Genomic DNA, 14,547 nt, shown 5'->3' on the forward strand with positions numbered 1-14,547 from the left:
CCTCTATACTATAGGAAGAACCTCATACTTGTTATTTAGCCCTGATGTAAAAATGGTAATGATCCTTCTTCTCTCCTGTGTCAGGTTCTTCTATCCTCCACTATTCTGTCAGAAGCCAGGATTCCATTTAGCCCTTTTTCAGATTCTATTACTTTGTTGCTTTTAATGTTAATGTTTTTCTCCCATTTCTCATAAGACTGGATCTCCCCCCACACACACACCTAAGCTAGAATATAGGGATTATTTATTGGATCATCATCACTACTATTGTTGTTTGATAAGCTTTGTTTCCCACCTAAGCTGGTTGGTTCCTCCTTAAGTAAGCTGATGACTCCTCACTCTGAGGAGGTTTAACATATTAATGGCAAACAGTGCAGACACCTAATTGGCATAGTCCATGAAGTCCATTAAAGCTCAAGATTCAAATGATCCTTCAGCCTCCTTAGTAGTTGAGATTATAAATGTGTGCCAACTGGCTCAGTCTCATGTGTCCCTCCCCCCATTTTTTGTAATATAAAGGAGCATCTCATTATTTAGTGGAGAGTTGGCTTTGGAATCTGAGTACCTGGATTCAAATCCTATCTCTATCACTTATTATCTGTGTATTCTTGGGCAAGTTACAATATCTTTAAACCTCAAGCTCTTCTGCAAAATGAATGAGAGAGTGGCTGCTAATGTTTCTTACTAGCTCTAAAGCTCCTTCAAAGCATTTAGTCTTTCATTTTTGTTTTTCTATTTTTATTCCTGATTCTTAGCACCTAGAATAAAGATTGAATCTGTAGTTTTATTAGTCTAGGGAACTTGTTCTATCAAAGCAGGCTGTTATCTACTCTTCATCTTACAGTTAGAGAATTCCAGAGAGAGCTGAACAATTAAGTAAGTGACTTGTCCAGGGTGACATAGTAGTTATGAATCAGATGTGGGACTTGAATCCACTTCTTGCCGCCCTCAAAATCATCTCTCTATTTTCTGCTCTATGCTGTCTCTGCTCTTTGGTACTGAGTAATCACTTAAAATACTTTCTCCCTCTCTTTTTCCTTCCTTCCTTCTCTTTTTCTGATAATCTAGAAAACAGAGGAAATCTTTGAGTCCTTTTATCTCTTTAAATTGGAGATTAGCCTACTAACACTTTGTGTCCAGATTGCAGTTACTTAGCCAAGGTTGAAAGACAGACACTATAGATCCTGTGAAGGGCACTACAAAATTCTTTTTGCTTGGTATGCTTACTAACATACAGAACTTGGATCCCGAGGCACTTTTCTTTTCCTTTTTTTTTTTTTTTTTTCATTAGCACCTGTGGTGGGCAAGTCTCCTGGCAAACTGCCTACTAGCTACACATTTTCAGATCACTAGTGCTATACTGCTGGGGGCTCAAAGAAAAGCTTTAGTTATTTATCTCAGTCTTCCTGCCTTTTCTCCTGAGATAAGGCTAGCTTGTTCAACTGTCTTTGCTTGGCAATTAAAAGTTCCTGACAAAAGCCCAATGCAAACAACAGTTGCTGTAGATGAGAAGTTATCTGGCTGAATGCAATTACCAACCACTTCACACCTTCCTCCTCTTCTATCCTCCCCATGATCAGTTTTTGGAAGCCTTTCCCTATATCCTTGCTTCTCTCCTAGTCCTTGTTTCCCCTTCCCACTGAGGGTAGGAAACAACGACTTAAACAGCAGCTGGAAGGATTTGGAACAGAAATTACAGAGAAATTATTTTTAATAGGAAAATTCTTTGAAGTCTATTCTGAAAGAGCTTGTTGCCAAGGGAGGTGAAGGAAAATTGAAGGAATTGTGGATGTTCAGCCTTCAGAAGGGAGACTTGGAAGGGAGTGAAGGAGGAAAGCTGTCTTCAAGTATTTAAGAGACTGTCATGTGGAAGGAGAATAGCTTTGTCTTTTATGGCCCCAAAAGACGGATCATAAGACCAGTGGGTAGAAGGAATCAAACAGGCAAATTCAGAAGTAATATAAGGAAAATTTTCTGAACAATTAGAGCTAATTACAAATAATTTGGATTTGCAGTAATAGCCCTTACCCTGCACTTTAGACACTGGAAATCTTTGAACAAAACCTTGATTATCCTTTGTGTGATTTATTGGTGAGGGAAATCTTGTCTTGTACAGCTGAATTAGAGGTTTCAGCCATCCCTTTCAGTTCTGAGATGCAATGATTCTGAATCATTTTCTAGCAATGAACATTGCCTAAGAAAGCTCAAGTAAAGTCCTATCTGAAAACTTAGGGGATGGTTGTAGCTAGGTGGTATAGTTGATAGAACATGGGACTTGGAATCAATAAGAACGGAACTTGAATTCTGCTGCAAACATTGTAAGCTCTGTGACCCTTAAATCATCTCAGTCTCAGTTTCCTTTTTAGGGGAAACATGGGGGGTATAATCATAGTCACTTCACAGGGTTTGTGTGAATATCAAATAATGAAAGATATAAAGCATTTTGCAAATCTTAAAGTTCTATGGCAATGCTATAGATGAATATTTCTCTAATGTCCTCTTAAACTGATGCTATCTCTTATGACAGTGAAATTCTGGGATCTCCCTTTTAGTTGCATGATTTCATAATGGCCTCAAATACCAAATATGGAGAAAACAATTGTGGAAAATCTGTTTTTCTAAAAATTAATCTGTTTCTTTTCTTTAAAATTTGGCTAGACTATCTTCAGAAATATCACAAGAAAGAAGTTGTGGGAGACCCTGAAATGCCTTCCCAAGCTCAACCTTCTGCTCTACCTACCAACAGTTATTATTGTTATGGGTTATTGCAGTCCCAGAGCCCTGCACACCACTTACCAGTACTTATTTCAAAGAACTAAGTTCTCTGCTCAAGGATAAGCACTTGTCAGAGAAGCCTGCACACACACACACACACACACACACACACACACACACACACACACACACACACACAGACATACACATCCAACTGTGACCTTATATAGAATAGAATTTATGGAGGTCAATAATTCATAGCTTGATAGCCCTCCCCCTCCATCTTCAACAACTCACTCTCTTTCACTCCACTACGTATAATCCATTGCCAGGTTCTTTCTATTCTACCTTTGCAACACTTCTCATATTTGTTCCCTTCTCTGCTCAGACACTGCCACTCTGTAGTGCAGACCTTTCTTATCTCATGCCTAGACTGCTGAAATAATCCTGTATTTGGCTTTCATGCCTCAAGTCTTCTGGTCCCGCTCTGGTCTATCCTTAACTCAATTGTCAAATTGATCTTCCTAAAGCAGGAGTCTGACTATGTTACCTCACATTCAATCAACTCTAGTGGCTGCCAATTTATCTCCTGGATCAAATATAAAACTCTCTGGTTGACTTTTAGAGCCTTCATAACCTAGTCTCTTCCCACCTTTTCAGAGTACATGTTCTTTAAGATCCAGGGACTCTGGCTTCCCCTTTTGTTTCTTATGCAAGATATTCCCATCTCCACATCCATATTCTATTTTTTCATTGACTTTTCCCCTATGCCAGGAATATTCTTCCTTCTATCTGCCTTCTGTCTTCCCTAGTTTCTTTCATGTCCTAGGTAAAACCTCATATGAAACCTTTTCTGATCCTCCTTAATGCTAATGCTTTCTCTCTAAGATTAGTTCCAATTTGTTTTCATCTCTCTGTCTCTGTCACTGTCTCTCTCTGTCTTTTTGTCTCTGTCCTTGTGTCTATTTCTGTCTCTGTCTCTCTCCTTGCCTCTATTTCACTCTCTATCTGTCTTCCTGCCTCTTCACCTGGCTATCTCTTTCTCTGTCTCTTCCTCACCATCTCTCTCTCCCTTCTGCTTCTCTCTATCACTGGTTCTCCTTCTTTTATTGCTTTCTGTCTTTATCCTCTCTCTCTTTTTCTTTATCTCTCTTCCTTCTCCCTCTTTTTTTTCTTTCTGTCTTTCTCTCTTCCTCTCTGTCTCTCTTTCTCTATCTTGCTCTCCTTCTCTGTCTCTCTCTCTCCCTCCCTTCATCTCTCTCTCTCTCTCTCTTTCTCTGTCTCTATCTCTTCCATACTCTCTCTCTCTTTATCTCTTTGGTTCTCTGTCTTTCTGTTGTTCCCTCCTTCTCTGTCTCTCTCTTTTCCTCTATTTTTTCTCTTTCTCTATCTCTCTCTTCTCCCTCTTCTCCCTCTCTCCTTCTCTCTCCTTTGCTTCCCCCTTTCTCTCTCTCTCTCTCTCTCTCTCTCTCTCTCTCTCTCTCTCTCTCTCTCTCTCTCTCTGTGTGCGCACACACACACACACACACATACACACATATAGTATTGCTTACATGTTGTCTTCCGCATTAGACTTATGTTCCTTAAGACCATGAACTATTTTTGCTTTTCTTTATATTCCCACCACTTAATGGAGAGCCTGGCATATAACTGGTGCTAAATAAATACTTATTGATTTGATTTGTTCTTCGCATAATGATTGCTAAGGACATCGATATAGAATCTGCGTCCTTCTAAAATAAGATTCCTTAACTTTTTGTGTCATGAACTACTTTTGCAAGTGGTGAAACTTAAGCCAGGTAGTTCAGTAGATAGAATATTGACCCTGGATTCAACAAGACTCATCTTCTCTGGGTTCAAATCTGGTTTCAGACACTTACTAATTTTGTGACCCCAGACAAGTCATTTCATCATGTTTGCCTCAGTTTCTTCATCTATAAATAATCTGGAGGAGGAAATGCTAAACCACTCCAGTACCTTTGTACTCCAGTACCCATAGATCATCATGGAATGTTGGAGATAATCAAAATGACTCCAATAATAAGGTGAACCCTTTCTCAAAGTAATTTTAATGTATCACAAAGGATTACAAAGTAAATCAAAGTGAAATTTAAGATGTAATTTCTTCCATCAAAATCCCCCTCAAATTTATCCACTGACTCAAATCTATCTACAGGTTAAGAACCTCTGTTTTAAAGCAAATTAGTAAGGTTGCAATAGTTTGGGTACTCCCAAAAAGCTAACCTTTACTTCAAGAAGAGTTTTTTTGTGCAGTAATATAATTTAGGTTCCTGGCTTAGGATATGGGGACAGCAATAGTTGTTGGTACAGAAACTCTTTGGATAAGGGATGAGGTTGTCCTCATTTTTATAGGATCTTTGGGACTGGAAACAATCAAGGCCAGATTGGAACTTCCAGGATAGCGCTTCTCTAAAATCACAGCCAATCTTTTCAGCTTCTCTCCACATTGGAGCCAGAAGAATATCATTAATAGGAAAGGGTTTGATCAGCTTCTAGACATTGGTATACCAGTCAGGGTCCAAGGACAACAATATGGAAAAGTACCTCTCTTCATGCTACACAAATCCTTCAAATCAGCCCTGGGCCAATCCTATTAAGAAAAGGCAGCTTGCCCTGGACTGTCACCAAAGAAAGAAAAGAGAAAATTCAAGCCACAGTGAAGAGGTAATGCTATGAATCAGTACTGGAGCCATAGGCAAGGTTTATGAGTGAACTTCTGTGACAAAGGCAGGTGCTACTGTAAGGAGCCAGGAGAGCTGTGGCCGCATGCCCAGAGAGATTAAAAATCACAGAGAAGGTAAATAAAAAAATGCCCAGATTTGATGGGTCTTGGTAGAGTGTGAGGAGTGGGGTAGAAGCAGATCAGCTTATTAAAGAAGTCTCCAAGTAATGCCTTTTTTGAGTAAATTTAAGTGAACTCCAGTCCTATGGGAGTCTAAAGCCAATCATTGTTCCTGGTCATGTCTGCAAGCATGTTGATGCCCCAGGGTTGTTTAATTATTCATCAGGTCAGACTTCTGTACCTTTTCCTCTCTCACAAAGAAAGGAAAACATGAGAGACAGGAAAAAGCAAGACAAGGTATAGAGAGGCAAAAAGATAGGACAGAGAGAAAACAATTGGAAAATGGTAAGTTGGATAAAGTAAAAAAGTCATAAAAATTAGGGAATTTGAGTTCATCAGAGTTATTTGTACACTCCTGGCATTTGTTGTAATTCTCATGAAATAGGCTTTTCCTTCAAGTAGTTCATATTCTACATGATAGAGATGGTAGTGGTAAAGGAGAGATACATAAATACAGGGTGATGTGAAGCAAAATTTAAATGTTAACAACTATGAGGGATCAGAAAAATTCCTGAAGTGGCTACTGTCTCAATGTATAGATTGATGGATCGGGAGTAAATCTGGATTCAAATCTGACCTCAGATACTTACTAACTTTATGATCCTGGCCAAGTTTTAAAAAATGCTATTTCCCTCAGTTTCTTCAACTATAAAATAGTGATAAAAGCACCTACCTCCCAAGTTTATCATGACAATCAAATGAGATATGTGTAAAAGTGCTTACACAGTGCCTAGCACAGAGTAGGTCCCATATAAATGTTTATCATTTTGTCTGTCCACAAGAGAAGATATTTTTATGGAAATTCCAAGGAGAATACAGTTTCCAAATATTAGAAATGAGAAGTGAACACATACCAGGCATGGAATGCAAGAATGTATATGACAAATAATTATGGAATGGTTGCTAATCTGGTTTGTCTAGAGCACAGAGTGTATGAGGGAAGGTAAATCAAAATTATGCTGTTAAGGTAGATTATAGAGGGCCTTAGGGGTCAGAAAAATAAGCTTATACTTTATCCTAGAAGTGACAGGGAGACTCTGAAGGTTTTTTAACAAGGGAGGAACATGGTGAGATCTGAGTCTCAGGAAGATTATTTTGGCAGCTCATGTGTATGTGGATGATGGATTGGAGAGGAAGAGGATAGAATGGAAATAGAGAGATGGATTTGGAGCTTATTACAAGAGTTCTGTTGAAAAATAATGACTATCTGGACTTGTTTCATATCTATGGAAATAAGGGAACCAGAATTAGCAAACATTTAGTTACAGAAGGTGAATAATAAGGAAAGGGTATGGATGATTCCAAGGTTTCATATCTGGGTTATTAAAAGGATTCCAGAATCCTTAGTAGAAATTGGGAAGTTTAGAGGAGGAGAAGGCTTAGGGAGAAATATTTGTTGTTGTAGTAGAATCATTTTTTTCAGTCATGTCTGACTCTTTGGGAGTTTTCTTGGGGTAGTTTACCATTACCATTTTACAAATGAAAGAACTGAGGCAAAACAGGGTTAAATGATTTGCCCAGGATCACATAATTCCTCAATTTCTGAGGTTGGAGTTGAACTGAGGTATTCCTGACTCCAGTCCCAGTGCTCTATACATTGCACCACTTAGCTTCCCTAGGAAGAAGATCACATCCTGTTTTGAATATATTGAATTGGAGATGCTAATGGAACATTGAAATAGAGATGTTCAGAAGCCAGTTAGCAATATGAGACAGAAGTCTTGGCAAAAGATTAAGAATGAATACACATACAAGCATACATATACACATACAAACACATCTATCTAGATAGCTATTCATTTTTTAATATATCTCTACCTAGAAGATGTCTAGAAGTCTTAAAAATGTGGAAGACTTTTGGAATTATCTGTATATTCATGTATATACTTATGCACTCTGTGTACACATGCATGTGTACATGTACTATCAATAATCATTCACATCATTATTCTTATTTGAAAATCAAATTCTCCCTAATAGTCCTTACACAAATATATTTGCACAAATGTAAATGTGTGTGCTTGACATATTTTCATCTAGGGATGCATAAAAATCAAGTCAAGGTATTACAAGGGATCAACAAAATGGAATACAATATGAAAACAAGAGAGTCCAAGACAGAACGTTAAGGAGACATTCAGACTTAGGATGTGTGGATAATGAACCAGCTTAGAAGATGGAGAAAGAACTGTCATATAAAAGGAATCAATGTGAAAAGAAAGCAAATCCCCAAAAGTCATGGGGCAATGGATGATCAATAAATAAAGTCAAAAACTGAATGGAGGCAAAGAGAGCTAAAGAATGAGAAAAAAAGCTATTGGATTGGTCAGTAGAGATAAGTGATTGTTGACAGGTAATTTTGAAGAGAATAGTTTTAATGGAATATGGGGTCAGAAGCTAAACCATGAAGGTGGTTAGGAAAGAAAATAATATTTTAGGGGACTTTAGAAGCTTGCCTGGGAAAAGGAAGAGCAAGAGTAATAGTTTAAAGGTAATCAATTGCAGAATGGCTAAATAAATTATGGTATATGCATCTAATGGAGTATTATTGCTCTACAAGAAATGATGAGCAGGCTGATTTCAGAAAAGCCTGGACTGACTTATATGAACTGATGCAGAATGAAGTGAGCAGAACCAAGAGAACACCATGCACAGTAACAACAAGATCATGTGTTGATCAATTGTGATCGACTTGGCTCTTTTCAACAATGAGGTATTTCAAGGCAATTTCAATAGACTTGGAATGAAAAATGACATGCATCCAGAGAGAGAACTATAAAGGCTGAATGTAGATCAAAAGAGTATTTTCACTTTTTTGATATTGTTTGTTTCTTTGCTTTTTTTTTTCTTTTTAATCTGATTTTTCTTGTACAACATGATGAATATGAAATATATTTAAAATAATTGCACATGTTTAACCGCTCAGATTTCTTGCTATCTTGGAGAAAGGAAATAGGGAGAGAGAAGGATAAAATTTTGTAATCTAAGGTTTTACAAAGGTGCATGTTGAAAACTATATTTGCATGTTTTTGGGGAAAATTCTATTAAAAATAAATGAGTGCATTGGAATAAATGGTTTTTAGGTCTTCTACAGTTCTATATCCATAATTAGCTAAGATCAACTCCAAGTCAACATTTTCCACTACACTGTAACTGCTTCTAATCAGGCTAGAAGTACAGTTGTCAACAGATCATTAAAAAGAAATGCCATGAAGATACACCGGACCACAATGAAAAACAAGCCAGCCTTTGCCTTTCAATAAGTAGAACAGTAATGAGTAATTTGAAATAATTGGAGAAAACAAGTCTAGGAACTGAAAAGAGTAAAATCTTTTAAAAATAATAATAGCTTTTTTATTTTTTTAAAATACATGCAAAGATAATTTTCAATATTTACCCTTGCAAAACCTTGTATTCCAAATTTTTCCCCTTTCCTCCCTCCCAATCTTCCCTAGAAAGCAAGTAATCTACTATAAATTAAACATATACAATCTTTCTAAACATATTTCCACAATTATCATGCTGAACAAGAAAAAAACAAATAAAATGGAAAAATGAGGAAAATATAAGCATGCAAACAACAATATTGTCATCCACATTCATCCTTCAGTCTTCTTTCTGCATGCAGATGGTTCTTTCCATCACAAGTCTATTGGAATCAGCCTGAATCAACTCATTGTTGAAAAGAACCATTGTTGAAAAGATTATCACATAATCTTCTTGTTGCTGTGTATAATGTTCTCTTGGTTCTACCCATTTCAGTTAGCATCAGTTCATGTAAGTCTCTCAAGGCCTTTCTTAAATTAGCCTGCTGATTGTTTCTCACAGAAGAATAAAATCCCATTACATTCATGTACCATAACTTATTTAGCCATTTCCTAACTAATGGGCATCCACTAAATTTCCAATTCCTTGCCACTACAAAAAGGGCTACTATAAACATTCCTGCACATGTAGGTCTAGAATAAAGTTTAACTCAAAATTAAGTATTTGAGAGGCCTATGCATGCTTGTACCAAATAAGAAGAGGGCTAGTAGATAAGGAAAGATTGAATTTAATAGAGAGAAGAGGTGCTTAATGCATCAAACCCTAGAGTAAATGGGGAATGGAGTAGAAATGGAATCAAAGGCATAAGTAAAGGCTTTACTTTTGAGAAAAAGAGGCCCATATTTCCTTGGAAACTTAAAAAGGAAAAGAGGACAAATGAAGATGTAGAGGGTTTTAAAATACGAAAAAAGGTTCATGAATGTCATAATAGCTAGTTCCAATTTTTCACTAAAGAAAAACAGGATAGCTACAGAAAATATGGGAAACATTGGGGGCTTTAGAAGAGTAGATCTAATTTACAATAATCTATAGAAAAAGTATAATACAAAGTGAATTACGTGATGATGAATGTGATGGTGATGATGATGATGATGATGATGATGATGATGATGATAATTTATTCAGTGAATTTTTCAGGTTTGCAAAGTATTTTGCAAATGTACTTTCATTTTATCCTCACAACAACCTTAGAAGATAAGAGCTATTATTAATCTCCAATTTACAGTTGAGGAAACTGAAGGAGACAGAGGTTAAGTAACTTGATGAGGGTCACATAGTTAATAAGTGTCTAAAGATGGAATTAACCTCAGACATTCCTGTTCTTAAAAGCAGTGCTTTATAGGCTATAGTATTATAAAATGATCACTGTCCAGCAGTGTAAACTCAATTGAGCTTAAATAACATAAATTTATTGTGGACTTAGTCATTCCAATTATATGACTTCCTCCACTGATATTTGCCATGTGAAGAAGATCATGATTGAGTATGATACTGAGCTGTTAACCAAAGATATTGCCAAGGGGAGCATTTAAAAACCTCAACCTAAATAAGAAAATTTAGGAATGGGAAAAGTTTAAGGAGAAAGATAATACATTCTATTTTTCATTTTGGCAAAGGATGAACATAACTAAGAAAATAAACTAGAGAAATCAAGAATAAATAATATTCTACAATTGAATTGGTCAACTACTGTTTTAACTCTGATGGATGGTAAGTGAGACCAGAGCAGAAGTGAGGGACTAGGAGAGCAGAGAGAACTGAGGGAGTTGAGAGCACAGTATGGATAACAAATTGGCTCAGCATTGATATATAGAAACAAGTGGAAGAATCTATGTAAACCAGAGCTCAAGATCATGAAGGTGCTATACTTATAGTTTAAAATCTAAGATATGCACATGCAGAAGATGCAGAGTGCTAGGTATATAGAGAAAGTATAGAAGAGGCAATGGGGAGTAGGAAGTAGGTAAGTCCCTTTTTCTGGGTTCATTACATGATGTGACATGAGAGAAGAAACAATCCATTCTAGAGGATTCATCTTTTGTAGTGATTCTAGAAACATTAGCAATGTTATTGTTTGTCTTTTGCTCTGGAAGAGGACTATAGCATTAGGGAAGTGATGCCATGACACGCAAGTGAGTTGGATTTAAATGAGAGTGGGTTGTGCAAAGTCACCAACCTCACTTTCTCCTCCAGAGCCATCTGGGTCCAGAATTGGACAAGGATGGAAGTGTGAAAAGAGGTGGTGAGAGAGAGGCTTCTTTTCTCAGCAGACAGTAACTGAGAAGCAGGAGATGGAAGACTGCCACTTGTGGGAGAGAAGACCAAGCTGCCTAGGGCCTGTACTCTCCAAGGTTCTGAAATGATTGTGAATGGTCAAAGTTGGCTTTGCAGGCTTCTAAGGTTTATGATGTCAGCAAGGCAGTGTAGAAGGAGAAAGGGGATTGAACCTAGAGGCATAAAGTTGGAATTTTAGTGATATTTTCTTATTTGCCACCAGCATACCCTTGGCCAATCTTTTAACTCTCTGAGTTCCAATTTCTGAATTTATAGAATGAAAGGACTTAGATTAGACCAGGGGTTCTTAACTGTTTTCTATTCTTTTGTTTTTGTTTGTTGTTTGTTTTGGACATGAATCCTTTTGGCAGTCTTATGAAATCTATGTACTTTTTTCTCAGGATAATGCTTAAAAACATAAAAATTGTACAACATCACACAAGAGCTCTATCATCTATCTATCTACCTGTCATTTTTAAAGTTTATAGATCTCAATTTAGCAACTCCTGGAATTATTGATCTCGAAATTTCTTTCCAGCTCTCAATCTATATTTTTATATTCCTATATAGGCTGTGACCTGGGGTTAGAGGTAATAGGAAGTTTGGGGCTGAGTATTTGGAGCTGAGAATATCTAGTGATCACATCCCCATTGCTGAACTGAGAAGACATTTTGCACACTCAAGAAGCATCCATTCCATCTTCTCTGAGTCCTCAGAAACATTGGTCCTTCAATACTCCTGCCTCGCAGGAGCCCAGAGTTGCTAATGATTCTAAATTCATAGCATTGGTAGATTTGCTCTGTATATTCAATTCCTCAGAGCTAGAGTGTCCTTTCATATGGAATATGAAGTGTTCCTGAGACTCTCAGGCACTGGTAGCTTTGTAAATTATCTTCTATAGCAGAGGGTCATAGATCTAGAACTGGGAGGAACCTTAGAGGTTATCCAGTACAACATTCTACTATCCTTCATTCTATAAATGAGGAAACCTCTGTTTCATATAGGCTAAATAATTTGCACATAGTCATACTTATATTATGTATAAAATCTCTACTCCTAAGGAACCCATGGTCAATATATCACAATAGAATCAATCAACAAGCTTATATTAAGCATCCATTATGTGCCAGGTTCTAGAGGCAAAAAGGCAAAATGAAACTGTTCCTAATTTCAAGGAGATTATCATTTTAAGGAAAAAACATCATTTTCTACCATCACCACTGCAACCAAAGCTACTATTACTTATTTAATGCTTTAAGTTTTCCAAAACATTTTACTTATGTAGCACTTTTCTTGCTACTTCCCAGAAGTTGGTGGATGCTTCTGCCAGATTCTAGAAATACCCTATGGGTAACTCTTAACACTCATAAATTCATAAGCTCCAGCAGTGTGTTTACCATTAGCAACAAGATTGTAAACACAATTAGCTCTTAGTAAAAGCATTTACTAAGCTGGTAAAGGAAAGACAGAAACTATAAAATATTCCTCCCCTAAGCCTAGAGCACAGTATTCTGAAAATACAGCATTTACAGCAAGAGCAAGCACAAACTTAGAACATAATGTTAGTGAGACACACTTGTGTGGAAAATATGTAGCAAGGCAACTCACACCTCTGACAACAGGCCTTGATAGTTTTGGTTTTTTAAAATTCCATATGGTATCCTCAAGAAGCTATATCCTGGGTATGAGTGGTTAAGCTGGGTTCCCAAAGTCTGTTTTATCCCACAATATGATTTTTCACTTGCCAAAAACCAATTGATCCCCTTCTCTTCTTCCAGAGGTTCCTCTATTGAATATCACTTCTCCACTGGAGGAATCTGGGTCTGTGAATACATTTATGTGTTCCATGAAGAGTATAGAGTCTCCTAGTGTTCAAATAACTTGTCTTAGGTGATACATCTTTCAGGGGAGGAGAGAAGAGAAAAATTCTCTGCTTTTCCTAATGGAAGTATCTATCTTCTTATTTGAGTGTCAAATGTCAAAGCAGAGACCAGAAATTGTGTCTCAAGGCTCATGGACATATGGAACATTTATTAATACTCATTGCTAATATTAGTGCTGGAAACTGAATCTAGAGACTAGTTTTTGTTTTTGTTGTTTATTTAACAGAGCAGGAGAGCAACAGGAGTTATAGTGTTAAAAGGAAGGAAAGGAAGAGAGTAACTGGAGCAAGAAATAGGGAGTGCAGACTCAAAGATTACGAGAAGCTAGGGAGTGGGACAGAATATTGTCCCTTTTTCTACTGAATGCATTACATGTTGATTGTAAAGAAAGCAAAAGATTTAAATATCAGGGATCCCAGAATTTAAAACTTGAGGGATCTTGGAAATTATTCCAATCTCATTTTTAAAAAATGATTAGAAAATGGCTTTTCTCATTACATTACAATCAATCATTTCTGAATATATCTTTGCCTGTCCTTCTATCCCATTAAATCATCACACCTTGTAACAAAGATTAAAAAAAAAAGAAAACAGGTAAGAAAAGTTAAGGGACAGCTAGCTGATGTAGTGGATAGAGCACCAGCTCTGCTCAGGAGGGCCTAAATTAAAATCTGGTCTCACACTCTTAACACTTCCTAGATGTGTGACCCTGAGCAAGTCACTTAATCCCAATTGTCTCAGCCAAAAAAAATCAACAAATACAGAGAATATAATATTCCATATACATGGTCTCCCACTTCAACAATGAAGGGAAAGATCATTTCCTTACCACTTCTTTGGGACTAAGTTTATTTATTATACTTACATAATGTTCACATTTGTTTTATTCCAACTTCTAATTTGAAAAAGCAAGAACACAGGATTAGTGAGATGATTGACTTCACCAAGATAACATAATAAGTAAGATGGTAGTAAAGAAGAAATTTCATATTTAAATTGGGTTCTCGGATTTCAAACCTGGTCCTCTTTCCATCACTCATTCTCCTGTCAATTCTTTTTAATCAGCACACAGGCACTTTTGCTATAAAGAAGTTTTCTCTATCACTTTCTTTGTAACTAAGGAACAAGTTAAAGTGGGAAGAGAAGAATTGTAGGAGTTGAGGAAACTAGAAAACCAGCCCCCTCCCATCATTCACTTACCTGAATATCTTATCTGAAGGCTGCTCTCCTAAAACCAAGTCAAATCCTCTCTGAAATATTGTATAAGGCCAAGGCCTAGAAGGAAAAAGAAAAAAAATACACAAACTGTTGGCTTTTCCACAGCAATTCGAGCCCCCAAATCCTGTAACAAGGTCTAAACACAATCTACATGTAAATCCCTCAGCCCACAACTTAAATCAGGTCTTCTCTAACTGCCTTCCTCATGACAACGAGGGCATACCACAGCTCTGTGAATTTAGACCCAATAAATTCAGTAATCATGAT

General features: G+C 36.9%; 1 protein-coding gene across 3 annotated transcripts in view; it reads right to left on the minus strand.

The window, feature by feature from the left end:
* ASTN1 (astrotactin 1) overlaps positions 1–14,547 on the minus strand; it is a 500,602-nt gene that overhangs the window by 131,728 nt on the left and 354,327 nt on the right. For all 3 annotated transcript variants that reach the window (XM_074308443.1, XM_074308444.1, XM_074308445.1), the window contains exon 9: positions 14,263–14,337. In XM_074308443.1, the coding sequence (XP_074164544.1) occupies positions 14,263–14,337 (75 nt within the window). The remainder of the gene's footprint in view (positions 1–14,262; positions 14,338–14,547) is intronic.

Source organism: Sminthopsis crassicaudata, chromosome 4 (genome assembly GCF_048593235.1).
Source record: "Sminthopsis crassicaudata isolate SCR6 chromosome 4, ASM4859323v1, whole genome shotgun sequence".
NCBI classification, from domain to species: Eukaryota; Metazoa; Chordata; class Mammalia; order Dasyuromorphia; family Dasyuridae; genus Sminthopsis; species Sminthopsis crassicaudata.